Source organism: Pogona vitticeps, chromosome 3 (genome assembly GCF_051106095.1).
Source record: "Pogona vitticeps strain Pit_001003342236 chromosome 3, PviZW2.1, whole genome shotgun sequence".
Lineage (NCBI taxonomy): Eukaryota > Metazoa > Chordata > Lepidosauria > Squamata > Agamidae > Pogona > Pogona vitticeps.
Genome location: NC_135785.1, coordinates 87,145,682 through 87,173,519, shown reverse-complemented (window position 1 = coordinate 87,173,519; position 27,838 = coordinate 87,145,682). Strand labels below are relative to the sequence as shown.

At 37.9% G+C, this 27,838-nt stretch overlaps 1 protein-coding gene across 8 annotated transcripts in view; it reads left to right on the top strand.

Moving 5' to 3' along the window:
* PCDH15 (protocadherin related 15) overlaps nt 1-27,838 on the top strand; it is a 979,840-nt gene that overhangs the window by 818,058 nt on the left and 133,944 nt on the right. For all 8 annotated transcript variants that reach the window (XM_072995260.2, XM_072995261.2, XM_072995259.2 and 5 more), the window contains 2 exons: nt 19,822-19,938; nt 26,337-26,477. In XM_072995260.2, the coding sequence (XP_072851361.2) occupies nt 19,822-19,938; nt 26,337-26,477 (258 nt within the window). The remainder of the gene's footprint in view (nt 1-19,821; nt 19,939-26,336; nt 26,478-27,838) is intronic.

The following is a 27,838-nucleotide window of genomic DNA, read 5'->3' as shown; positions in this document are numbered from 1 at the left end:
TGGATAAAGACTCTACAGATACAGGAGGGCTACTGCAACAACAACAACAACAACAACAACAACAACAACAACAACAACAACAACAACAACGTAATTGTCGTGTCCACTCAGTGTCCCTTGTTTGTTCTCCCCAAACACTGGATGCATTTACTCTTTTTACACTGCCACCAGTGGATCTAGTCCACACTATACCAAATATATGTAACTCAGATGCATGCTACCAATACAACAGGTTTATTGATCTTTTAGTTGGTAAATCACAGATGTTCGTTTATTACTGCTTAAGATCTCTCATTAAAGCACTTGGGTTTGATTACACATTTGCTTTCATATACTTATTCACAATAACCACTTCAACAATACTCTTTGACTATCTATTCACTATTCCTTCTAACTCTTTCCTATTCTCTTTACCACTCCAACTTTCCAAGCTCTGTCTTAACTCTCTCAATTCAATATCCTCCCTCTCCTCATTCAATCTCCTCCCTCTCCCTTTCTCTCTAGCTGTCTGTCACTCGAACTCCGCCGCTCCTGTCCTCTCATAGGCTCCTGCATCTGAGCTCCATATGATGGACAGGAGTGACGTAGTGATTTGGGCATTCTGCCACAGTAATGAACAACAATACAAGAATAAGAATAATGTGATGAAAGCTAAGATTCAAGGAATTAGTGCTAAAAGCAAATGTTAACTCTACCAAGAAAAAGATGAAACTATGTCACACCTCTTCTTCAAATGTTCAAAGATGACATAGATTACAAAATTAGACATGATTTAGTGGCAAAATTAGTGCAGTGGTCATTGTTTAAAAAAAACCCAAACTTCCCAGTCTCCAAAAACCCGTGGGAATATCAAGCAGAGGTGTCAGAAAATGACGATCTTGTGGGATTTCCAGATCCAAACTGATAGACACCTTGAATATAACATACCAGACATAGTAATAATAGAATGAAGAAATGTCTGAATCATTGACATTGCAATTCCAGGAGATGCCAGAGTTGAAGATAAAGAATTGGAAAAACTAACAAAATACATATACCTGACAACTGAAATATCTCATTTGTGAATGAAACATGCCTCAGTGATCCCCTTGTCATTGGGGCTTTGGGAACAATGTCAAGAAATTTCACACAGTATTATAAGCAGTTGCATATTCCAGAAATAACATAATCAAAGCTACAAAACATGCCCATGTTAGAAACAGCATACTATGTCAATATTTAACAGATACTTAGGTTTTGATTAAAACTTGTATCTGTTATGTAAAACCAGTCAATGTTGTTGGATTTTGATTGACGGTGCCTGATGGTGGTGGTGGTGGTGGTGGTGGTGATAGTAGTAGTAGTAGTAGTAGTAGTAGTAGTAGTAGTAGTAGTAGTAAGGATTCAGTTTGCCCCCCCTTGTTCTCCTCATTAACAAACACACCAGATGTCTGTTCTTGTCTCAAACCATCAATCTTTCCTTCAGAACCATCCAACATGTCATTTATAGTTCCAAACAATTTGTTTTCCCCCTCTCTTTCCAGCAGGGAGAGGAAGGGTTTTATAGCTTGGTCCAGAGACTTCTGACTTCCTCAGATCCTGAGGTTTTTCCCCTTTTCAGATTAGCTTTTCATTGGAGTCCACTGACAATGGTATGTACAGTAGGGGCAGTGTGTCATCTCCCCACCATTCTCTCTGTCTCTGGTTGTCTTCTCTGTGGATGCATTTCCCCACCATCTTGTGCACAAAAACTCTCTCTGGGGTGTTGGGTCCTCCATACAACTCCCCCTCTCAATTTGCACTCTTTCCTCTCTTATCTTTCTGCTCCCATGTTTCCCCCAGTAAGAGGGTTTTCTGGGTGGACAATCATTTCTCCATCTCTCAGCTTCTTCCCTTGGTAACATCAGCTGTCCCCACTTAAAAGTCCACGAATTCTCTAGCCAAATCCATTCTGATCCCTCTGGTAATACTTGCCTTTCTTTCCTCACTTCTACTGTCCCAGCTTCTACTTCCCTAGCTCCTCTGCTCTTCTTCCCCCTCTGATCTTTTCCATCTCTATTTATATAATCCCCCCTCCGTCTCCTGTTCCAAATTTCCCCACCTTTTTCCCTCCCTTCCTTGTCCAACAAGGGGCTTCTCTTTTTCTCCCTCTTCTTTCTCTACAGTTCTGGTGGCTTGGGACCCCTCTGCTCTCCCAGGTAGAAGGTGTTGTTTTTCCACCCTCTTATTCACAATTGTGTACTGTCAAGTCAATTCTGATTTATGGTGATGTTTTCCAGGGTTTTCTAAATATCAAGTACTCAAAAGTAGTTTACTATTCCTTTCTTTTGGAGCCACCCTGGGACTGTGCAGTCTGCCCAGGGATACCCAGGTTAGATCCTCCTCATGGATGCACAGTGAGGAATCAAATGGCCAACTTTTCCATAGTCCATATATTACCACTTGTAAATTATGAAACATAAATAAAATTGAGGAATAGACGTACATCAGAGGCAGGTGTGAAGTTGCCATAACCGAGACCCTTTCATTTCCTTGACACACTTATAGAAACAGTGGGACTCTAAATCATTTTTGGTATGGGTGTATTTACTTTCCTCATGCTGATTACAGTGGGCAAGGAGAAAATGTTTCTCCTGTATCCACCCTTGCCTGCAGCAAAAGGGCAGACTTCATAGTTGCTCATCAATAAATATGTGAGTGATGTGAACTACAGAGACGTTCCAGAACATTTTCCAAGAAAAAATTCCCCTTTCAAGGTCCATCTTATATGAGCATTATTAGAAAGAACCTCTTTTGAAAGGGAAAAGCATGCCAGAATTGAATGCTAATTGAGGACACTACTGGCTGATTAGTGATTATTTAAAACTTTTCATCAAATATGCCCAGAACAAAAATAACAACTATTATATATCTGGATGGCTCTTAATTTAGCAATCTAGCACTCTTCCAAACAAAGAGTGGGATGTTTGAATGAAGAAACTGGATTAAAAACAGTCTGATTTCCCACTGCAATCCAAGGCTCACATTCTGTTCTTTTTTCTTCTTCTTCTTCCCCTGACAAATCATTCAGAAAGCATATGAAGGTCTTATTATAAAGAAGTCATGGAAATGGTCCTGCAAAATTCCATTCATGCATCTTACTGAGGTGTATTAGCACTAATTGGTTTATTGGTAGAGTGCAGAGGCCTAGTGAAGAACAAGTGTGGACCTTGCACCGAAATGATTGCTATGGCAACTGGTTATAAGGTGGAAAGGAAAGTTATTATGTGCTAACTTGGGAAATTTGGATGGACTGCATTAAACCTAGATAGAGAAGCACCCAGTGCTGTTTTCCATGCATTCAAGTCTTAATCAGGCAGTCTTTCCTCTAGTTAGTTGGAAGAAGAAAGAGAGAAGGAGGAAAGCCTAATCAGCATGCAAATCTTAAAACAACAAGTGGGAACAACACCTTGTAGTACCAGTAATTTGTTTATTGGTACTCATGCATTCAACTGGAGTCTCTCTAAGGATGGTTACATCAATGTGGATACATTTGTAGTTCTCCAAGCAGAATCCTAAATATATATACACCGTCCTATTCACAATGATGCCAATCATGTGTTGACTCTGGGGTATGATTAACGTGCCCTTTGGCATCTGAAAAGAGTTTTCAGTATTACTTTGTTGCAAAAGAATTCACCAAAGCATGAAAGCTAGTTCCTCCATAAACCTTTTCTTTCTTGAGCTATCCCAATTTTGAGACTATTAACTCAGATCTCCTGCTTGTAAACAGATTGACTAAAGGGCTCCTGATCCCTTTGCAGTATAAAAGAATGGCATATCTGATGTTCAACATATTTGATCTTATTGTCATTAAATTTTCAGAAATTATTGCTCTCATACATAGGTATCAGTTTTACCTAATTGCAGAAATGTATAGTGGAAGGACAGGATATCACAAATTACAGCCTATCTAAATTAAATTGAGATTTAAATATTTAAATTTTATAATGCCATTGCTTTCTCTTCTTTCTAATTTTTTTTAGCAATGTGCATACATGAAATTTGTGTATTTCTAAATACAGAGGTCTATTCTGCCAGTGTCCTGCTGTTTCTCTCCTTTCCTTCTTGGGGACTTTTCTGTAGATTGTAGAGTCTGAACATATTACAGTGTGAAGCTGTTTAAGAAAAAGGATTGGCAACATGGCCTTTCAAATGCCCATTTGTTTATTATTTTTTTCATTCATTCCTAAAATGAACCCAAAGCTTGATTACTTTCCAAAGAAGATTGTAAATGGATTCAGGCTTTATCAACTTGATGCACATCTGAAGAGTGCCAGGTTGGTTTGGGCTGATCTAATTGAATTACAAATAATTAAAGTAGGTTTAACCATAATATAGTTTTTGTATTTTCATCTTATATAACAGATTGCACCAGTGAAATTGTTTTGCCATCCCCCAAGCACAATCTCCATTGTGCAGACTTCACTAAAATGAATGGAGAAAAGATCTAGCCAGACAAGCAGCAACCAAATGGCCAGTTTTCAGTATCCTCGCTTTTCTCCCATGTCTCCAAAATGTATGCCCCATTGTATCCTTCACTGACCTTGTCTGTGTTCGGCATATTTGTCTCCTCTTTTGCAGGGTTAGTGTCAATGTCTCATACAATACACTCCCTTAATTATTTTGAAGATGATTTGTCATTTTAGATCTTGATGGAAGGGTGTTGGCAGATCTTGCTAGAGCTATGATGACAGCCAGGCTTGCAATAGAGATGGCTTCATGAAATCTTGTCAGTCTTTATCTTCACTATGGCGTAATTCTAAGTACTAGCAAGGACAGAGTTCATATTCAGAATTCATGGACATTCTTCCAATATGGCACTCTTCACATATACTTAGGCATAAAATATGAGAAGAAGAACACGTCTTTGCCTATTTGAAACTAGAAATATGAAATACAATACAATATAACCTTCAATGTGGATAGTAATCAACAAAGACCAGGAGGTATATATTGAGAACTATGCAAGTAACAAAAAAGATTTTGCATTTAAATTTCTGGGTGTGTATTATGTCTAAATATTTAGAAAGTATATTTCTGTGGGACTTTAAAAACCATTGTAACGCATCTCTAGTGTGACTAGTCATCCTAATCAGTAGAGATAATTAGAATTGTGCCACTCTTTACTTCTGTTGTCTTTTTTAATCCAAGAGAAATAGTACATATGTCAGCTAAGATCTTATATAACATTGTTAGAATGGAAAGCTCCAGCAGCATACTTATATGTCCTCTCAGGGGACATCACAGGCTCCAGTGGTAGCCGGAGCATTCCTGGACTATTCTGCCATTTGGAAAGCCTGTTGGAAGCTTCAAGTTCATTTTCTTCCAATCAGTAGGAAGATCAAGTTGCAAACTGGCAGAAGAGGAAACCTTTCCCATGAAAAAAACTGGGATGCCTTCTTGAGTGAGCTTGAGAAAAATAAACCACTCACATAACCAGAGGCTGCATCAGCATAATGCCCCAATAGGCTCCTGGCCATAAAAGTAGAGCTTACAATACTCACCAATGGAAGAACAGTAGTATCAAAGACAGCTGGTGTTATATCACCTGCCCACCACAGAATTGTGAGTGATGAAGCAGCAGTGTGACAGCTGGTGCACAAGTAGGGAAAAACCTGAGAGAAGCCCAACTGGATATGGGCTGCAGTCAATATGAGTGCTACTTTAACGGGAATGATAGTATCAAAATATGTTTACTTTTCCAGCAATTTAGCTATGTATGCGTTGCTGGAAGATTGTGAGTCTCTATTACCACATCTTGTGTGGATTCTTCTGTTAATCACCAAATTCGAAGTGCCAAAACCCACCCATTAATAAGTATGGCATTTGCCTTCTGCCAAACTCCAAGAATTAACCCCAGCATATATGTAGAAGGAAAAGAGATCCATGCCCATAAACAGACTTAAGAGTAAATTTCTCTCCACTAGGATTAGCAAAGAAGTTTCCATGTCAGAAGGATTTGTTTTGAGACAGACGTAAGGCTCTGCATCTCTCTTTCTTGAAATAGAGCACTGGATGTGGCCTATTTTCAAAGCTCCTGGAAGGTAAAATCATTAGTATCTGTTTCAACTTGGATCCACACTACTGTTACAGTGAAGATTCAGCTAACAGGATAATTTGGCTCTTCACCTCTGTTACACATAGCTGAGGCAGATTAACTAAGTAAACGGAAGAAGTAAGTGACACCACCATACGAGAAATGATTTGCACCTCCTTGAAGATAGCAGTAGTTAGATTAGGCATCCTTCAGTCTCAAGAGACTATGGTAACATGCTCTTGGAACAGCATCTAGTGTGGCTGAGAAGGCCAATACGAGAGTAATAGTCCCTTCCACACTGAAGACAGATACAGTCCCCTGTCCAGCTCCCTGATTTTGCTGGTTTTGGGACTGCCTCTTTGCCTCGGCCTGCTGGACAAGGGTCTCTTCAAATTGGGAGAGGCCATGCTGCACCGCCTGCCTCCAGGCTGAACTCTCAGATGTCAGCGTTTCCCATCTGTTGAGGTCTATTCCTAAGGCCTTCAGATCCCGCTTGCAGATATCCTTGTATCGCAGCTGTGGTCTCCCTCTGGGGTGATTTTCCTGCACTAATTCTCCATATAGGAGATCTTTCAGAATCCAACCATCTGACCAGTAGTTAGATTTTTGCTAACTGCACACACGCAGAGAGAGAGAGAGACACAATGGGAACTATCCTCTAGTAAGTTGCAATGTTATTTTCAGTGGTGCAAAGTACATACTACACATACACATTTTGTGAAATTATCTGATAATTTATAACTTACAGATATTTCTTCTGTATTTTTGACCAACATCCTAATACAAATTATTGTTGAAATAAAAATCTGTGTTTAGGAAACCACTCAGAGTGGTTAACCTTTCCACAATCATCATCATCATCATCATTATCTTCTTCTTCTTCTTCTTCTTCTTGAACATATAATAATGCACTGTGATGGTACTTGGGATTTGCTCTAGCCACTCAGTCAAGCGCTTATATTCCAAGTATGTGTGAGACTCAACTCTGGCTACAAACCTTTAGGGAAACTTCTGTTCCAAGCACACCCAGCCTGGCTCAGAATAGGCTGTGCCTCCAGGAACCAAAACCTACAAAGCTGAGCCCTTTCCTCAGGGACAGGTCACCAGGCAAAACTCCAGGTAGATGGCTGAGGGGTTAAAGTTAGATTTAAATGCCCGTTCAATAACCAGGCCCTAATGTGGTGAAAACAGCAAAAAAGTGAAATAATTTTTTAAAATTATTTTTTAAAGGTCAAAATCATGGTAAGACAGATTTAAGGAAAACAGAAGGACACAAAATAAAACAATAAAGCTAACCTAACTCTCTAATACTTAATAGTATTTGAGAACAGCATAACTTCTGAGTAGAGATGGGGGTATATTTGTATACGAATATCCCCCCATAGATGGAAATAGCCAGGGTCCGACCTCATGAGGCTGGACTGTCCACTCACCATTTCACCGCAGATGTGTGCTTGACGGAGCCTTCCTATTGCACTGTTGTCTGCAATGGATTAGCCACTCCTGGCAGGAAGTGGGATGACAAGCCTCTCTGCCAGGTCACAGAGTGGCTAATCCATTGCAGACAACAGCGCAGTAGGAAGGCTCCGTTGAGCATGTGTCCATGGCAGAATGGTGAGTGGACAGTATGGCCACATGAGGCCGGACCCTCGTTATTTCCACCTGTGGGGAAATACCCCCCCCATCTCTACATCTGAGTATAAGCAAAGTTCATTTCTGTGCAGCAAAGCAATAGAGCAATAGAACAAAACTTTCATTCATCAGGATAACCAAACATAATCAATGTAACTTCTTGAGCCCCCTTTATACTCCCTAAAGTTCCTTTCTAGATGGGTCTTCCACATATGCCAATTGTTGCAGTTTCCCCAAAAGTTCACGAAAACAGCTGCTCTTTCCTGTCCCTTGCCAACTCAACTGAAATCAGTTCTTCTTAATTAGGATGGTTCCAGGACTGGCTACACAAAGAAGGGCTTGAAACTTGTTTTCCATGAGATAAGGAAGCAGGTGCTTTGATTTTTGACAGTCAAAGTACATTCCAAGAGAACAGCTGGAAATCATACTCTCAGGCCTACTCCTGTCTCACTCAAGATGGATTTCATTTCCCATTCTCCCCAGTTTCTCATTTTCTTTACATACTCCTGTTCTTGTAGATGCAACAAACATACATACAATTACAGGAATCTGAAAGATGTGGTCAAGATAAATACTGGAAATGACCACAATGTTGAATACATCATTAGCACTCACATTGAATTATTTTTCTCAGTGTTCTTACAATTATAGAAGCTATGGACTAAAACATGAGGAGAATCTTTAATTTCCCAAAATAACTGCCACTGGTATAATTCTACCAGCAGTGGCAATTTTCAGAAATTAAACACTTCCCCCTGTTCTCCAATAGCTGTCCTCCAATAGCTTCGCTAGAAGGAAAGAGATGTCAAAAGAGCATTGGAATCTTGTGGGTGTGGGTGTGGATCATAAACATTTTATTTCTGGAAAATGGTCATGACAGTGATGTCATCAGCCTTATGTGGCATAATTTTATGTTTCTGGATTTCAGCTACTGAAAGATGAGCTATGTACAATTGTTTTTAAAAGATGAACACACTGAAAGTAATCTTTGCATGTGGCATCTTTACAATGACAGATGATACTCGAACCATTAAGCATCCTTTTCCATGCCATTGTGTGTGATGAGTGTCTTGCATTCAAGCTCATAGAGTTTTATTTCTTATCTCCATAATTTTTTTGTTTATTTTATTTTCTAAAATATATTTGATTCAGCCATCTTACATGCTCTTATCAGTAGCCAAGACATTCTGTCTTTTTCCTCTTCTGGGTTAACAAAGCCTTCCATTAGAAGGAAAAATTACAGCCTACAGAGTCATAACTTTCCATTCAAAGAAAATAGGGGCAAAAATAGCTGCACTTTTACAACTATAATTTTGCCTAGTTTTGATTGTTCACACACACATTCACAAACACTGTGTGCCCCCCCCCCATTGTAGTCAAATTACTATAATATTCAACATTCTGGTTTCTTAATGAAACTCTTCACATGTAATTTCAGTAACTTCCTGCAAATAGTAAATTTAAGGACAGTGAAATTAAAAATCACACCAGCAAAACAGTGGGGAAAATTGTTGTTGAACTTTCCTGTTGAAAACTACAGGTGACAGTTTGAATTCCCCCACCCAACACACACACACACACACACACACACACACACACACACACACACCTTCTTCCTGATTGATCAATTTTTTTATAATGTGGAATTCTTTTAAAAATGCAATGTCTCACCTGTAATCTATGGTATAGTTTGGAAGAATAGTGCCATATTATTCTGTTGAATATATAAATAATTCAGTATTTAGCTTTCTAAATATTTAAGTTACATGTACTTAAGAACTTAAGGTTTCCAACAGACATGAAGGGAACACTTATTTATTTATACTGTTAGTTATTTGATCCCACAAACATGGAACACATATTCTATAATCAGAAACAAGTAAGTAGACTTGATCATGTGGGAGATCTTTCACCAGATACCACAAAAGTGAAGTAAAGGAAACAAAAAGAAATAATAAAGGTAAGCGTTTTGATACCAATTTATGTTACTAATTAAATAAAAGAGTAATTTATCACACTCAAACCAATCCTCAAAGTCCAATGCCCATATGACTAAATCAAGCAAGATTAATTGCTCTTCAAAAAAATTTGTACTTTTGGTGGAAGGATTTGGAATTCATTCAGTTCCCTGTTTAATACAGGAATAAGCATGGAGATATTTGCCCAGTCTCACCACTTCCCTTAGAAAAGGAAAAATGATCGCTGTAAATGCCTCTTGGTTGAAAGAAAGAAAGAAACAAAAAAAACCCCTTGTACTTACAGTTCATTCCTTTGTTCTTTTCTATAGAGTGTGGAACTATATCTCCGCATGTTTATCTTTGGACAGTAGAAAATGGAGGAGAAGCGGAAAGTGGCTAAGAAAGAAAACAACAGTAAATAAGGGGCAATCTCAAAAACTCTTGAGGCATAAACTCCTCTCACCATTAGTGGTGGGTATAGTGCATATTCTCTGTTAAAGGAGAGACATGCGAAATTTTAGTTTTCCAGCACGCCTTAAGCTGACACACAAGAATCCCAAGCCCCATCTTGACTTGCAGGTTCACAAACTCATCTACCACTAACAGTGTGGTCAGGATGTCTACTGCTATCCCTGTAGTAGGACACCAGATCATCTGGATGATCTCTTTCTCAGTCAGGCCATGAACCAACTGGCTCCTCACCCCAATGTGCCTAGTGTGTGCATTCATCTCTCACTCTGTGAAAGTATGATGCAGCTATGATCATGTCCCATCATCTGGATTGGCATTTCATTGTCAAATCAAAAGTGCTTTAGTAACTCATCAACATCTTAGAAGGGCAAACTCCTTTAAAGGAGGCCCAGTGGGCAATCTATCTCCCAGTCTCTGGCTCTGCAGCCAGATATCCTATCCAGCAGTTCTATTTTGCAGCTGTAACAGTTCTCTGCAAGCCCTGTGCTCTGATTCTGTGGAAGACAAGAATTGCACCATGTTCTTTATGACTTGTCCAGGAGATACACCTTTCTCCATACATGATCAGGAACCCACTAGTGAACTTCCAATTTACTGTATGTCATCCTCTGCCCAGCTTGCATCTGTGTACCCTTCAAGCTCTGGGTTGCTGATGACAAGCAATCTAGCTTGAAGTTTGTGGTTCAGTTCAAATACCTAACCACTCTTTTAACAGCTGTCTTGTGTTGGTGAACTAACTTTTCTTCTCAGTATTCCTACAGCAGTGGCTATGCCAAGTCTAGTAACAGTAATGAGACATAGAAGCTCACTTATAGTTGTCCTGTATACACTGTTGTTTAGCAGAAGTTCACTCATGCCTCCACAAGTTCAATGATATTTAGCCTCTGACTGAGATGATAGGAACCATCTGTTTCCTTCCCAATCTGAATACTTAAATACTACATTCCCCCAATTCCCTTATTTCTACTTCTTTGCTAGGATGATGTACAGCTTCCTTGTCCTCTTGTTGCTCTCTGGGTTGCAACAATCACATCATCAATACAAGCCAAAATAAATGTCAGGAGTCCATTTCTATTCAGTTTTTCCTTTCATGCTCTTGAAGCTTGTTGCAGTTCATATAGACCTCTCTTTAGTTTACATACTAGATATGGACACTTCCGGCTAATGAAGTCTGATGGTTATTCCAAGTAAAGCTCTTTTGCAATCTGTCCCCCACACAGAAATGCAGTTTTGATGTCTAGGTGCTTAACTTGCATGTATTTAGAGGCAGATACATTTAGCAGCATTCTTATCATGCTGTGCTTGACAGCAGGGCCAAAGGTTACATCAGCGTCTTCTCATTACATCCTCAGCAACTCCTTGGCTCCTTGTAGTGTTTCACTTCCCCTTTGGCACCCAGCTTCACCTTGAAGACTTTCTAGCACCTGATGGCTCTTTTTCCTGGAGTTAGTTTGGTCAGGGTCCATGTCTCATTCTTATGCAATGCCACTTTGGTTTCTTGTATATTCATGGAATGGCCATTAGCTATCTCAATTTTTCCACTAGCAATAGAGGAAGTGTTTAATTAGCCTCCCCTCCCCCATTTCACTGCAGATTCCAAATAATATTGAAATACATTGGAATAATAACCAATAGTTTCCTAATTTTCCTTTATTTCTCACAGGCTTTTATTCTTTTAATCCTGCAGCTGGCACCAAATTCTGTAGCACTTACACACCTTTGTGTGTGCTGCCCTCAATTGACATATGAGGTCAAAGAAAGGAGGAAATTACGGTCCCAGGATGTAGAAAAAAGAGTGCTCTTTTTTCTAGTATAAAATGACTGACACATCAATCAATTAAATGGAGCTGCTCACAGACCAAATAAGCAGAAAAAGAACTAATTGGAGTTTAATAAACACACCCTGGAAGAAGGTTGATAGGCTGAAAAGCATCAGGTATTTTATACTGAAATAGAGTACTATATTTTCTACATCCTGGGACAAGTTTTCCCTTTTCTTTAACCTAATATTTCAGTGCATGTACCGGTTCCTTTCATTATTCTATGCTCTCAATTGACAGCTATCTCTAAACTTCAACATTTAGTTTGGGTTTTCTGTTTAACCTGTGAATAGGCACTCCTTGTCCTGGATTATCCCTGAAAAACTATCTGGGAGAATGGTTCTTGTGAGTTTTTCAGGCTCTTTGGCTGTGTACTGAAGGTTGTTCTTCCTAACGTTTCACCAGTCTCTGTGGCCGGCATCTTCAGAGTGCTGTCCTCTGAAGATGCCGGCCACAGAGACTGGCGAAATATTAGGAAGAACAACATTCAGAACATGGCCAAAGAGCCCGAAAAACCCACAACAACCATTAGATCCCAGCCGTGAAAGCCTTCGCAAATATATCTGGGAGAATATCCAGTATTTCATTTTACATTGCTATTCAAGCACTGTCACAGGTAAAGGTTGACTACGCAGACCTTAGTTACATTGCTGACACTACAGAAACTATGAATCCCAGCACTTACTAGTTGTATGCATGGGTATAATGTCTTGTGATTGCTATCTTTGAAAATAAAAATCCAGGTTTGTATATCAAAAGGAAGGTTTATTTTTTAAAAAAAAGCTAACAAAGAAACGTAAAAGTTCAGTTAACAGGTTGAAGTAAATTATAAGTTCAAGGTTTCAGCTGTCAGGTTTTTTTATCATGCAGCCATAAACCTTTATTTTATTTCTTTAAAATTAAAACTTTTCAGCTCTTTATAGCAAGATATATAGATATAGATACTTGTTTTGAAAGAAGTTCCAACAAGACAAAACTACTATTTCTAGCCTGTTTATAAAATAGTCCTTTCTCAGTTCTAATAATATTACCGAAAATAACTCTTATTATGTTTGACTCTAAGTTGTATCTCTTTCTCACTCATGCACACCCCTTATATATATAAACTACAGTCACTTACCATGCATGCAAATTGAAAATTATATACTAAGTATACTTAAAGTTTAACTCAGCAGAGCTGGGCAAACCTACCAAATTCCATTTTCTTCCTTGTCTAAACTTTGTGACTCCAGTTAAATTATGGTTTTAAAATAAAGAAAGGAAACTCTTTTTATTTATTTATTTATTTATTTATTTATTTATTTATTTATTTATTTATTTATTTATTTATTTATTTATTTATTTATTTAATATACTACTGAATTAGTGAATACACACTACATGTGTAATTGCCATTCCAAAAGGGTAAAACATCCTATAAAGCTCTTAATGGTTTAGGACCTCAACACTTATTGGAATGTCTGTCTTAGAAAACAGGTACCCATTTCACACGCTTCTCCCAGTTCAGGGTGTTGGCCTCAATAAGGGAGGCTAGATAGGTGATAATAAGGAATTGGGCTTTCTAAGTGGTGGGCCCCACTCTGTAGAATAGACTGCCTCCCGATATTTAGGAAATTACTAAAGACAGAATTATACAAGGCAGCCTTTAAGAACAGATCTCCAAATGCTGTCAGTTTTTGATTTTGAAATTTATGTTACGTTTGTGTTTTGACCATGTTTGAGTTGGTTATTTCACTGTATTGATTATGTTGTTACAGTAGTCATGTTGGGGACATTTAGGTGTTTCTTCATTCTGGTTTACAGTTCTTGGGTCTTGGTTCACTAATGATTTTTGCCCACTGTCCAGCCCAGCTCTCTGTATGTATCAGCAAACAGGAGACTATGCATCAATATATTGCTCTCAAACTGTGCAAAGATGTTTAGAAAAGACAGTATACTAATGCAAAGATATTGAAACAGTTACACATTGCAGGTTGTGTAATATCCATAATCTGCTGCTATTTAAACCCCAAATGTCAAGAGTTGAAGTGACCAACTCAACAGTTAACTCTTCATCCAGAACTTTGCAGATAACAATTTTCTGTGACAGAGAGGGACACCCTTACAGTTCAGTTCAGACATTCACTGTCAGAAAATATACACAGTAATACTGTGGTAACTGTGTGTCAAAATAAAATAGGAGTTCTAATTTAAAGTCTTATTGATTTCAATCAACTTTGCTTCCAACTAGGTAAATATAAAATTTCAGATTAGCTATGTTTTTTTCTCATTTTAGCCATCAAGAGATAATAGAGTTTTAAATAGTTTTTAGTTTTTAAGCCTGAGGATTGGATTGCCTGAAATTTACAATAAATCCAATTTGTACGGTGACTCTTGAAGACCATTTTGTGTTGCTAAGTGTACAATTTTTCCCAAGCTGAATTCTTATGTAAGGATATTCTATCTTGAAAAAGGTACCTTTAGGACAAAACTCTTTGTCTTTCAGCTTTCTAAGTGACTTTGTATTTGTACTTTTTTTCTCTGCTACTGATCTGTTTACCTTAGAAAAATAGGCAAGGGTTTCTAGTTATTTCTGTATTCTGTATTATTCTTATCAGAGGATGCACCTTACCATTTCTCTTTTTGGCATTTCTATTTATAGTCTCTAATTTCCTAACACTAAGGACATAAGGACATGTAGAAAATGAAGACACACAAATGCTTAGGCATTCTGAATATGTCATCTATTATCATGAAGCTGTAGAGATGCAATGAAAGGATACAGCAATGTTTGACAGCCCTAAGCATCCCCCCCCAAAAAAAAATAATGTTTTCTCCTATGCATGTTGAATATATGGCTTAAACAAATTGAAAACAGTAATTGTTTCTAGGGCACCTCTAGTCCAATTGTTCTAACAAAAATAATAACACTGTATTTCACATATTGTGATAAACGTATTTTTCACTCTGATAGACAGACATTAAGGAGAATATGTGTTTCCCACCATTAACCCATTATTCCTCCTCAACAATGGGATTTCCTCGTGGCTTAATTGCTTGAAGAATCAAGACTTGCAGTTAAGCCTCTGTTTACCTCCCAGTGAGGGAACACCTCTCCTAAATATATGCTAAGTGTATAATCTAATTTGACTCTGAAATTTTGCCCTTTTAGAAAAATGTAATGCATGAAGGAATTCCAGACCAATCTGTGGAATACTGTCTTCTAGCATTCATTTCATTTTAATTCTGTTCATTGCCTTCTAATTATGCTTCTTTAGGCTAATACATGCTTAGATTTTTTTTTATTTGTGTGTAGAGCCATTCTACTGATCTATTCTTGGATTTAGAAAAGCATTTTTAAGCTTGATCTGAAGGGCTTTTCGCTTACTCATATCCCAACTAATGTGATCTTTGCTTCCATTGCTCCTTAACATACCAAACAGAAGTACTTACCCGAACATTCCTGTTTGATGGTGTTTTTCTAGATTCATAGGCAAGAACAAATGCCATCAACAGCATTCACCCTGTTTAGAAAATGTCCACCTTTGAACCAAGCTAAAGGCAACACCTAAGATGATACCTTAGACGGTGATCAGATGAGCATTTATCAGGGGCTTTTATTTTTGTTTTGTTAATGGTAGAATCACTCTGTTTTGGTCCATCACAAAGACTTCTGAGAGTTCGGAATGGACCAAAAGTGAGTCTTCTGACTGTCAAAGCTCTGTAAGTTTTGAATTTCCTGAAGTGGCTGAATAAGTGTGCCACTTCAGACTATCAGCAAACTGAACACTTCCTTTGCTCCTTGGCAGAGGTACAATGGAAGTGATTTTTTTTCAGACTGTGCACCATCACTGTATCATTTATTTAAAAAAAAACACAAAAATCTATTTTCTGTATTGTCTGAAGGGCTGGTCAAGAAACTGCCTACTAGATCAACTAGAAATGTATAATCTTGCATAATCCTTTCATACCATTGTAAACTAGATCAGATTAGAATATCATACCAAATATTGAAATGGGAGGCTGGTGGAAAATAAGTCTTGTCATTCTTATTAACATTAAAAAACAAATAAAAGGAAACTATGTGTTGAAAGAGTTATATTGGGGATTAGGTTGTATAGGGCCTGGAGGGCCTGGCGTGCTCTGGTCCATGGGGTCACGAAGAGTCGGACACGACTAAACGACTAAACACACACAGGTTGTATAAGTAATTTGAACTGGTTTGTTAATTTTTTCATTAGGGCAATATGCCATATTCTGTTTCTTCATGCATATAACGATAAATTACAAGTTCCCTTCCAGTTTGTGACAATTTCTGAACATGCTGCCATACAGAAAAAGGTAATCAACTGTTTATGAATTAGGCGTCATTATTGCTTGAAAATAAGCACAGAAGAGCTGGATCTGGTGACCTTATAATTTTTTGCTCTGGACTAATTCTATAAAAAATCTCGACCAGAACAGCTGGATTGGAAGGTATATCCACCATGTATGACAGTATGTACTGATATTCCCACATTTCTTCCAACAGATTGAACTGACTTCTTTATTGATATAACTTAAATGGAGTGGTGTAAAACAGCCTCATTGATGTAGTAAGCCTGAAAGCTTGAACAGCTGTAATTATCATGGGAAATGGAGATGGGCATGTTATCTGTACCCAGTATCTCCATTCTACCCAGAGGAAGGGCAAAGTTCTGTACGTTTACCACTGAGGTTGCTAAAAGTGCTTATGTGTTCAGCTGAATGTGCACTTAAAGTGTTTCCAGAATATGGAATCATGCCTCATTAGAACTTCTGGTTATGGAAAGGTGGCTGAATGTGCTTACAGGCACCTGTGCAGACCTTTATGGTATGTGACAGAGTGGTGACATGATGGCAGGGCTTTCCTGTGTCCCCACACGCCCACTACACATTTAGCCCTCCATGTTTTCATACCTAATGCCTCAACAGGGCTACTGAAAACCCAGGATCTTCTGAGGCTTTAAATAGGCTGGGGCAATTGGAGCTTTGCCCTAGGTTGCCAAATATGTTTGTATAACTTTCTGTGCTGCCTGGTGCTGCTGGGAATTCTCTCTCCACTTACCGCCTCCATACATGGTCCACTACTCATCATTCAGGTTACTTCTCTCTCTTCCACAGACAACCATGGATGGAGCATAGCTGGCCCCCATAGGGAGAATGGTGCTCATGTCACTTTCTGACTTCACCACTGCCACCAGCAATTCCCCTTACTCTCCCACCACCTATACCATGTGTCACCATTCAGGTTGCTTCTCTGTCTCCCACAGACTCTTCCCCTGGCTGAACGTGGTGGCTTGCCCAGGGGAAAGCAAAGGGGCAGCATTAAGGTAGAAGGGGGGGAGCCATGACACAATTTTAGAATACAACTAGTGGCTCCTTCTTTCATGGCTTCCTGCAGCTCAAGATACTGGACTGCTGGGGATGCCCCCACCATTCCACCTTCTTCTGGAGGCTGCCAGTAAGAAACTGCTCTTCCAAAATATTCCCAGTCTGAAAGGTGAGCATTTCCCATCCTTCCTCATGATCATTATGAGCTTTCTCCCCACTCATTAGGATTGCTGCAGTATTTTTTCACAGTCTCAGTTGTTGTAGGGTTTTTGGGCTCATGAATCTTTTAAGAGTTATGTGGTAGGCAGAAATGCAGCAGGTGAAGTCTTATAGCATTTCTCTCTTAGGAACATGGTTCAGTGGGATATTTATCCCCAGGTAAACCATTTTGGTATTGTTGCTGAGGTGCTGGACTCAGATTTGTGAGGATCTTATCCTCTGCTGAGCCATGAAACTTATTGGTTGGCTGGTACTTGGGACTGGTACTCTACCTCAACCTGATGTATCTCACAGGCTTGTTGCAAGGATAACATGGAGAAGAAGTAAGTCACTGAAGGAGACACAACTAATGAAATGAAATGAATACATTGATGCAGGAGTGTGGCAACTCCACTAAAATCAGTATCAAGTAGGAGGCAATTTGAGGATGTAAGCCTGGTTAAGACAGCAGACCCAATTAATATCACTGTCCTCAACTTCTTGGTTATACGCAAGACAGTACAGAAAGTCATGTTATTAATATATACTATATGTAAATAATAATTGCAACCATTTTTTTCTAACTTCAAGTAATTGAAAGCGTTCTTGACTAAGATCAAACACATAAGAATATTTATTTAATATTTATGTAAGAATGTTCTTCTTACATTGGCTGTTCAAGCAAAATAAGAAATATATCATTTGAGACATTATATAAAATGAAAATATGTCCTTTTTAAAGTAAACCAATTGTTTTCATTGTCAGCTATCTGAAAACCAGTCATCATGAGTTAATTAATATAAATTAAATGCATCATCATGTTAGGCTACTTGAATGAGAAGAGGATTGCAATTATACATGGTAATAAATAGAAATAGTAAGGATGTACAGAGGTTAAAGTTATAGAGTGATGCTGTTACACTACAGTGACTGGAATTCTTTGCATGCTTACTCAGGAAATATAACTGAACACAGTGGGAGTTACTTCTTAGTAAACTTGAATGGATTGGTAAGGCCTCAAGTAAGTATTAATTTATTGAGAAGACATGGGAAATAGCAGAAATGGACATTTTATCAGAAGTAATGAAGGACTGTCCTTTACAAAAGGCAACAGAAAGATGGGACTTATTCTACAAGTGAACTGAATCAACAGGCAACACATGAATAGCATATACTGAAATGAGAACTTAAACCTAGAAGGCAGAAAAGAGTAAATAGAATAACATGGAATTCTGATATGGCAATAGGTATAGAATGGATGTTAGTATGTGATTGTTTCTCCTTTTCCCCATTAACCTCAATTCCCCTTTTCCTTTTTGTCACCCCTCTTGTTAAAAAATAAAAAAATATATTTTAAAAAAGTCAGTATCAATTTATTTACTGAGGATATTTTATATATTCAGAGATTAGAAATATACTTGTGGATTCTGCATTTTTCATGTTGCTTGTTTGTCCATAGTTATGCAGTTTGAGCTACTGTGGTTTTTGTGTTTTACGGAAGAGGTTGTCAACCCCCGGTCCATGGCCTGGTGCCGGTCCCTGGCCTGAGCCAGACCAGGGCGTGAAGACAGACTTCCCGCCCCACCCCAACCCCGCACTCAGTCACCCTCGCAAAGGCTGTTTGCACCTGCGTGCTCGCTCATGCACATGTGCAAATGGTGGCACTGCCATGCACTCAAGCATGCCCGCACAAGCGCTGTGCTGCTGTTCATGTGTGTGCACTCATTTGTGCATGTGCATGAGCGTGGGGGTGCTCCGCCTTCCCCAGCCAGTCCACGGACCAAAAAAGGGTTGGGGACCGCTGTTTTACGGTGTAAAAAGAGGACATTTTCCCCTAGCAGCTCTCAACTTTTCAAAGCTAGTTTCCTTGCTTCAGCAGTGTTTTACCCGTTGCAATTTGTCTGTTTACACAGGACAGAAACAGAGAGGATGTACGCAGTTTTTTTGGATATTGACTACAGTGGTATTTCAGGTGCAAAAAGGAAAAAAAGTTATGCATTTGTAAAAGCAAATCAAACTCATAGCTGATAAAGTTATATTTTCTCCTACTTTCTTTTAGCATTTTTTTCCATATCATGATGAATTGCATCAAGAATGACAAATTTGATTTGGGGGTGCATAGTGTGTAGCTTGCCTGAGGTGCCAACATTGATAGTTATGGCTTTGCGTCTTCCTCTTAAATTTCAGTCTCCTGTGAAGATAGCAACAAAATTGGGAATCCAGAAGGCCTGGTGGTAACAAATGGATTATCTAATTGGTGGGCCGAGATTGAACAAAGTATGATTTGATAGCACAATTGCAGATGTGCCTGTAATCACACTTCAGCGGTAAATTTCTAATTGTGTTTTTCAGGATATGAATGATTACTCCCCAGTATTTAGTAAACCTCTGTACAGAGGCATGGTTGCTCCTGATGCAGTCAAGGGCACTGTTATCACAACAGTTGACGCTGAGGATCAAGACCCTCCGGTAAGCAAATGAAACTTTTCTTAATAGACCACACCCAAGAGGATTTCTTGAAAAGCCACATATATAGCCTTAATCCTCTGCACACCAAATATCAGTATTATTTTCAGTGGTGATCACTTAACATAGGAAAGGCTAATTGCCTTGCAGAGAGAGAACAAAAGGAGTCAACAACAGTTGTCCAAACCAGCGGAGCCTCCTGGCAATGGCCTGAGGGCTCTTTTTATTGACTTAGCATGATTACACAGTATGTTATGAGAGAAACAGATAGGATAGTGGTTACCTAATCATTAACTGGGATTGGCCAAAATAACTCTTTGATCTTATGTTCTACCTCTAACAACCTTTAGGCTGGGGTTTCCCACAATTTTCTTCATACAGGGGTACACATTTTTAAGCCCACCTCTTCTCTGCCATCCTGAGCTGCTTTTTGATTAAACCATAATGTAGAATTCTTATCTCTCTGCCTTGGTCCCTTCCACACTTTTGTTAAATGATGGAACAATTTCTGTGCAAAATCTGGAGATGTGAAGCTCTCTCAGTCTTGTCTTTGTTGTGTTTCTACAAATCCCATCTCAGTTTTCTTCCTACCCTCCCTTAGGGTGCGAGATTTTGTGTGAATTCGTTATTTTGAATATATGCCTTTATTTATACATTTTATCAAAATGTATGCATTTCTCCCTTGGCTAAAGCATATGCATGCATATTTTTAGCTATATGCATTTTTAGCCATTTGCTAAATGTGTGTATTATTTTGTGTGCATTTCTCCGGAGAGTTCATAAGCATCATGAACGTGTGGATTTTTAAGGAAAGGTATGTTAGTTCTCACAAGGAGTCTTGAGAGTTGTGAAAATGGACTTTCATTGAGGCTGATGAATCCAGTAAAATTCTTTTTTTATCTTAATTAGTGTTTTATATGGTATTTGAGATAATTCTGGAACTTCAATAGAAAATAAAACAAAAGTGTTGAAAAACTTTTTTAATATTGTACGTTTTTCAGCAGAAAATATACTTATGTAGAAAACCTTTAAAATCTTTCTTAAAATGGAAGATATGAATATAACATAAATGATTTGCTGTAAGCAGCCTTCACACCGACATCAAACATTCAACTTTCCCATTGATGTTCATTCTGGTGTTTGATTGACAGAAGTGTATACACATGATGGATAGTTTCTGACTCATTTATCAAAACTCTGAAGAATATGATCAAAGATTCAGCCTGAGGACTCTTATAGGAAAAGCTCAGATTATTCTACCATCTAGGTTAGCATTCAACTGTTCAGGTTCATAATCCATTGCTCCTGTAAGATTCCAGCACCCACTAATGCTTTTCTTGCATTATTTTCTTTCTTCATGTAGAGTTCATTTTCTGCCTCTAAGGAAAAGGATCTCCAGTATAGGCGATCTTACCTATTCACCCAAACTCTTCAAAGTATTGAACAGTTTTCTCGTGATAAGTAGAATTTCTGCCTTTCCAAAGTTGGGGACAAAGGGGTCAAAAGTGTGCAGGAGGGTGAAGATTCATAGATGCCTATTTATCTGGTTATTCAGGATTAAATTTGTAGCTGTGGTGGTAATGGAAAAAGAAACAATCTCAAATATTGGATGGAGAAATTTGCTCTCTGAATGTCAACTTGCAAACTTGCATCCTGTTCTGTAAAGAGATGCAAACTTTGGAGTTTTATAAGACTGGCTGTTAATGGACCTAAAGCTGTTTCCTGAAATCTAATCCATAGAAAGCCAGACCTTGCAGCTTGTTACTAGAAGTGCTCTTTATTATCCATACTGTACTAATGAATAGGATGCATCAGTGATGCTAGTAGTTCTGTATCATTAGCCACAAATGCAGTTTCTATGACAGCAAGGCAGAAGAAGGCACAAAACTATCGGGAAAATGATGATTTTCCTCCTAGCCATTAAACAGTTGTTTTTAACAAAGATTTGTGATATCTTCAGTATCCCATTAATGATTAAATCAAATTGTTTCCTTTATGGGAACATGCAAGATATTGTTGTTTCTGCTATTCAGCAATTTCTTCTTGACAATATTCCTTGAATTTGCCCCATCAGCTTGAAGATAAGTGATAATAATCTTCAAGTGCCCATTATTTCTGTGTTTCCTGTCTCTTCTGTATCACCCATCACATTAGACTCTATCTTGCTCAGATTGGCACCCCTTATTCTCTTAGCAGGAAAGCAGATTTCTTGTGTTTATTTACTGCAGGCAGCTCATGTTTATTGAAACAGCATAATGCTACTGAAGGACACCAAGTAATTGTAGTCAGTCTTACCAAAATGCCTATGCTTTGGAATAGTCATTCAATAACAATCTGTTAGTAGGGGGTGAAATAGAGTCATTAGGACAATCAAGGAGAATATGCATAATTTTCATTCTTTTTTTATAAGCCTGGAGATGAGGTGTTAAGGGAGCCTCTTAGCTCTCTCATTTATGCATGCCCATTGCCATAGCCAAAATGATATTTTCCCTTTTGGCTTTGTTAATGCTATATTGAATGGTGCAATTTTAGAGACTGTGTGGAAATGCTAAGTGTAAAGATCACCTCGTTTCCTCAATTATAGGTATAGAATGTTTAACAGATGATTTTATTCAGTGAGGCCAAGTTTTACTGCTTTTCTGCTCTGTGAGTCATAGCTACCATCTTTGTTTTCCATCTTTCTCTGATATACTCTCTGCCCTCTGAGCCTGCTCCTTTCTTTCCCTTGTGCTACCCCAATTTTCTGTCTCAGAGTGAGATCACACTAGTATTTCATTGTTCTGACTGAAGCAGCTACTTGGATGAGTAGTGAAATGTTTCAACCTAATGAGAAAGAAGTCCATTTGCCATGGCTCAGCTTCCAGATGTCAGTTCTAATGTGTTTAAAATTAAGCTTTGAAGCTGTTTTCTGTGCATTTATAGGGAAGCTAGTAAGCAGAACCTAACTACATTTTAAAGAACACAGAAGTCCACTCTATCAGTTGCTACAAATTAAGAGCATTTATTTTGTAGGAATTATTCCTTGGATGTGTTTGTTTAGAATGCTGCAAGGATACTAATTTTTATATTCTAAAATACATTAACTATTTGCATATCTGTCATGGGAACATAGCACTTTTCATTATACATATAAATTTCTAACACAGGCTTCTAAACTTCTTGATGCTCAAAACAGCAATCAGCTGGTTTCTTATGTGCCTTAAAGAAATATTGGAAAGATAATGAATGTGACAGACTGTAAGAGCCAGTACATTTTTAAAATGCACTCCTCAAAATCCTGTGATATTGTTTGTCAATCAATTACAGTGTTGCTAGTAAATGTAGTGTCCTACCATTGTTTTTTTTCCCAAACCTTGAAAGAAAAGTAGCTTTATCTCAAATAATTATCTTGTGCCAACTTTAGGAATGCAGTAACAAATTAACTAACGTGCAGATGTTTAATGCTAATTGTACTTTTTAGTTTTTGGAACAAAATGTAATTGTCACTATCTTGAACCAAACTGCTGCATATGAGTAATTTTTTCGTAATTGTGTTTAGAAAAAAAAAACATTAAATCAGCTTCTGACACTAAGAGTACAATCATCTTTGTGCATTCTAATCTGGTTGGAAAACTTTATGTTTGCAAGGACTTGAAGACTGCCTATTTCAGTAATAGATGATGTTTTAAAATTCTGATACACTGTGAATATGTGGGGATCAGTATGATAGCCATGAAGAAAATAAGAAAAATTATGTATGTTTATCTATTGAAACTACTATGGAGAACAATGTTCCTCCCTATTATGTCTGCCCTAACATACTTGCTTTTGAAACAATGGCTGAAATTCTGTAGTAAACCTAAGTTGCAGTTGGAGTAGATTCATTGAATCAGTGGGGTTTGGTGAATCAATTCCTTCATGAATTCCATTGAGTCAGTGGATCTATTCTTACTACTGGGTTTCAGCAACTTACTACTTACTAATGGGTTTCAGCTTTTATATTGTATACATTTTTTTTCACTATATCCCTATGCTAAATATTTTTAGTATTTTAGATCAGACCCATCTTCCAAATATTTCTTTGGGTTTCAAAACATCACAAATAGAACACTAACTAGAAAAAAAATTAAGGGTCTTCCTATTCCTCTAAAAAGGCTTGGTAAAGCTAAGAGATTATGGAGTGCAGGAAGAACCTCTATACATGAGAGACAAATTTCCTTTTTAAATTGCTGGTTGCTATAAATGGAAGGAAAGAGTGGAGGGACAAGGGTAATATGCTCGCCCCCTTGTATATTTGTTTTAATTTCTTTTTCCTGAATTGGAATCTAGCTAAGATTTTCTAAAATGTCTTGCAGCAGAGCTATTAATGGGAAAACATATAGGAAGCAATTCTGCAGAATTTTTAAACATATGCTTTTCAATTAGCACATATTCAAATCCCAGTGGGTTACTCTTCCATTTGGACAGTACTTTTGATATGTTTTCTCTGGGGAATCTCTTAATGACACCAAGGAATTGCTTGATGGTTCCAGTTGCTGATTGTCTCCTAAGCATCTGGCACCTCGGTTGATGACAAGAGAATGTGACTTCAGGAATATCACGTTACGCTTTAGCAAGGAGAACATATGACAGTGATGAAATAGCAGAGATTACAATCGCTATTCCTGAGAGAACTATAAAAAAAAGATGAAAAGTGACAGAAAACTCCACATTTAATTATCTTTCTGAAGCTAATTTTCTGTCAGATCTATGTAAGAAGAATGGCTGTTGTTCGTAATCACTGGTGCTCCTAAATAAACAAAAGGTACAACAACTCATGGGTGAGATTGATTGTCTGATATTTCTGCACTTAGAATTCAGAATTGATACAAAGACTACTTTGTCTTCCTGTGGAAAGCTTTTTTCAGGAGAGAGACAAGTTTCATCAAGAATGGGATCCTTCTGGTGTAGCTATCAGAGTTGGCTGTGGCCAATGCTCCATTTCAGTGATTCTACTTGTCCTTCACTAGCAATTTCCAGATGGTAGTGCTGATGGGTTTCTGCTCATTCCCATGGCATTTGCATTTAGTGGTCCCAACAGGATTTTTAAATTAGTTTATGGCACTCATAAGCTGATCCAATAACATAAATTTGGGTGGCTTACAAATAAACATATGAAAGACAGAGATAGTAAAACTATAAAATGACGAGTAACATGAAGTTCATAGCTCCCCTCAATGGAACATGCAGAAGTGAATTGTCCAATCTACATGTTTTAGTTTTTTTGGTGTTTGGTCTTACCAAGAAATTTGTAGATGTTTCAGTTAATGTTGGGTGAGGATGTATTTATATCATTGTGGATGGTAATTGTCAGGGCTTGAAAATTTTTAGAATGTCTCACCAGTCAGTAAAAATTTCACCAGTCAGCATGAGCGGACTATAGCCTTGTAATTTATGTTAACAAATTTAAACTAGGCACTTTTTCACTTTCATTTCTACTTAACAATGAGAACAACTCCAAAATAAATATACCCTCAGACTTGGGTTGCTTTATTACCTGTGTGTCTGTGGGATCATGAAGCTTATATTTTGAATGCCTTTTTTAAAAAATGTATCCAGCAAAAATAAAACTGAAAGCAAAAGCACCCAGCCTCTTAAGGAGCCAGGGTTCCCTCCCACCCCCAGAATGTGTCATTGGGTTGAAATTGGAAGCAGGGAATCTCCATATTCTCCAGCATGGGACTACTCTACATTCTCCTGCATAGCTATATATCTATGTGCCACTCGAACTCTCTTCTCGCGAGAAGAGGGCTATTTTCATTTTGCAATGGGAGGGGAGGACTGCATAATCATTGAGGGAGAGAGACAGGCAGAGGGGAAGGAGGCAGACAGGGAGGGAGGTGTGGCTAGTCAAGCAGCATTTTTTCACTTGTCACAGATGACTGGACAAGTGCATTTTTCAAGCCCTGGTAATTGTACAGTGGTGTGTTATTTCTTGAGCCTCTGTTGAAGGGAAAAACTAATATGTAAAGAATAGTTAACAACATAATTACAAACTTTGTGTAGTCACAATTTGAAACATACCTTATCTCTCCTAAATGGTATTCTTAAATTGACTATACTTTAGTTTTTAAAACTTAAATGTCAAAATTCCATGTTTGCAAATTTGAAAATGAAGATTGACCATGAAAGCTTACTGTATTTATGTATGTCAGTCTCCCCTGCCGATGCATAAATGGTGTAATACAGCCACATGCATGTGCAACACATTCTTTCAATAATACTGATGTGCTTTCTATGATGTATATATTAAATAGTCATCTAATGTTTAAAAATGCACTGAAACATAGCATGTGTGGTGAGCTTTGTGGGCATATATTGGAGTATTCCTGTCTTGTTTTCCAGGCCTTACTAAATATAATAAAATTATGTGTTTCTTACAGGGGACACCAGCAAGTCGAGTAAGGTATAAAGTAGATGTGGTCCAATTCCCTTACAGTGCAAGTATCTTTGATGTTGAAGAAGATACTGGACGTGTAGTAACTCGAGTCAACCTTAATGAAGAGCCGAGTACACTGTTTAAGGTAATAGCCTGTGTACATACTTTAATATATTTTTGAATGATAGTGAACTTTCATTGATATTGCATAGATCTAGTTTCCTCTTTCCCAGTCCAAAGGCTTCAATCAATAGTGCATGCCTGTGTTTGAATTATTGTCTCACATGTTTACACTGAACACTGTATCTTACTCCATTGGTCATAAATGAAACTAGTATCCAAATCAGTCTGCATTACTTCGCAAGGTTTTCCACAGGTTGCGGGGTTTTTTTCTCTGAGAGCTGTTGTATTTCATCTTTATTCCTTACTGCAGAATTATGTTAATAAAATGTAGATTGAGAAAAAGTAATGTTTTTGTCCACCAGCTATTCTCCATCATCATGATGTACTAAATTTATTTACCTCATGAAACCCTGTATGAGGTTTTGTGGGAAGAGAAGCAGCCCCTTGAACAGAAATGTTTCCTTTCTCCAAACACAGTTGAAGATAATTGTTTCTCTGTATTATAGTTCCTGTCATGTGACATGAATAAAAGAAGACTGTGTTATGAACACAATTTAATTTATTTGATATTTTTTTAGCCTGCATTTTGTTCCTCATAGAATTCAAGGTGGGATACACGGGGTTTCAAAACTGTCTGCCACCTGGAAGACTAATTATATTGATTATTTCAATCTGTGTCTGTGTGCTTGTGTGTCTATGCATGTGTCTCTGTGTGTTCGTTTCTTTTAATTGACTGGAGCATATCTATCTGAAATTTTCGAATGTACACATTTTAATTTGTGTGTTTTTAAAAAATATACATGTGGTTCTTTTTCTCTGAAATATACCACAAGCCTGAGAAAGGTAAAAATCTTTGAAGGAAGAAACATTAAGAGAGATGTGCATATATACAAATTTAAAAGGGCTTTTTTTTTTAATCTTTGGCTCCACTATAATCTGTACAATTTGAACTCCAAAAAGTGGATAACATTTCTAAGAAAGTTTAGTAGTTCTTTTTACTATTTTTTGCTGTTAATGCCAATGTTGAAATTGCATTTATTTCTTGATGAGATTAAGTTAATTAATCAGTACATTAATCAATTATTAATGTTAATTAATATTCTCTGTCTTATCATCTGGCTGGCGGTAGAATTTTTTTAATGATAATACAGCTTTGAAAGGATAGATTAGAATGTACAGTGGTGCCTCAACTTACGACCATCCTGGCTTATGACCATTTCGAGTTGCGACCACCTCCAGTCGCAACATTTTACTTCAACTTGCGGCCGGAACTTCGAGTAGCAAACAGAAAAGAGGCTGGGAAAAAAGGTGGGGAATTCAAATTAGAGTACTAACTGTTGGTCGGTGAAGAGCTTCTTTGTAGCTCTTTCGCCCCAACAGTTA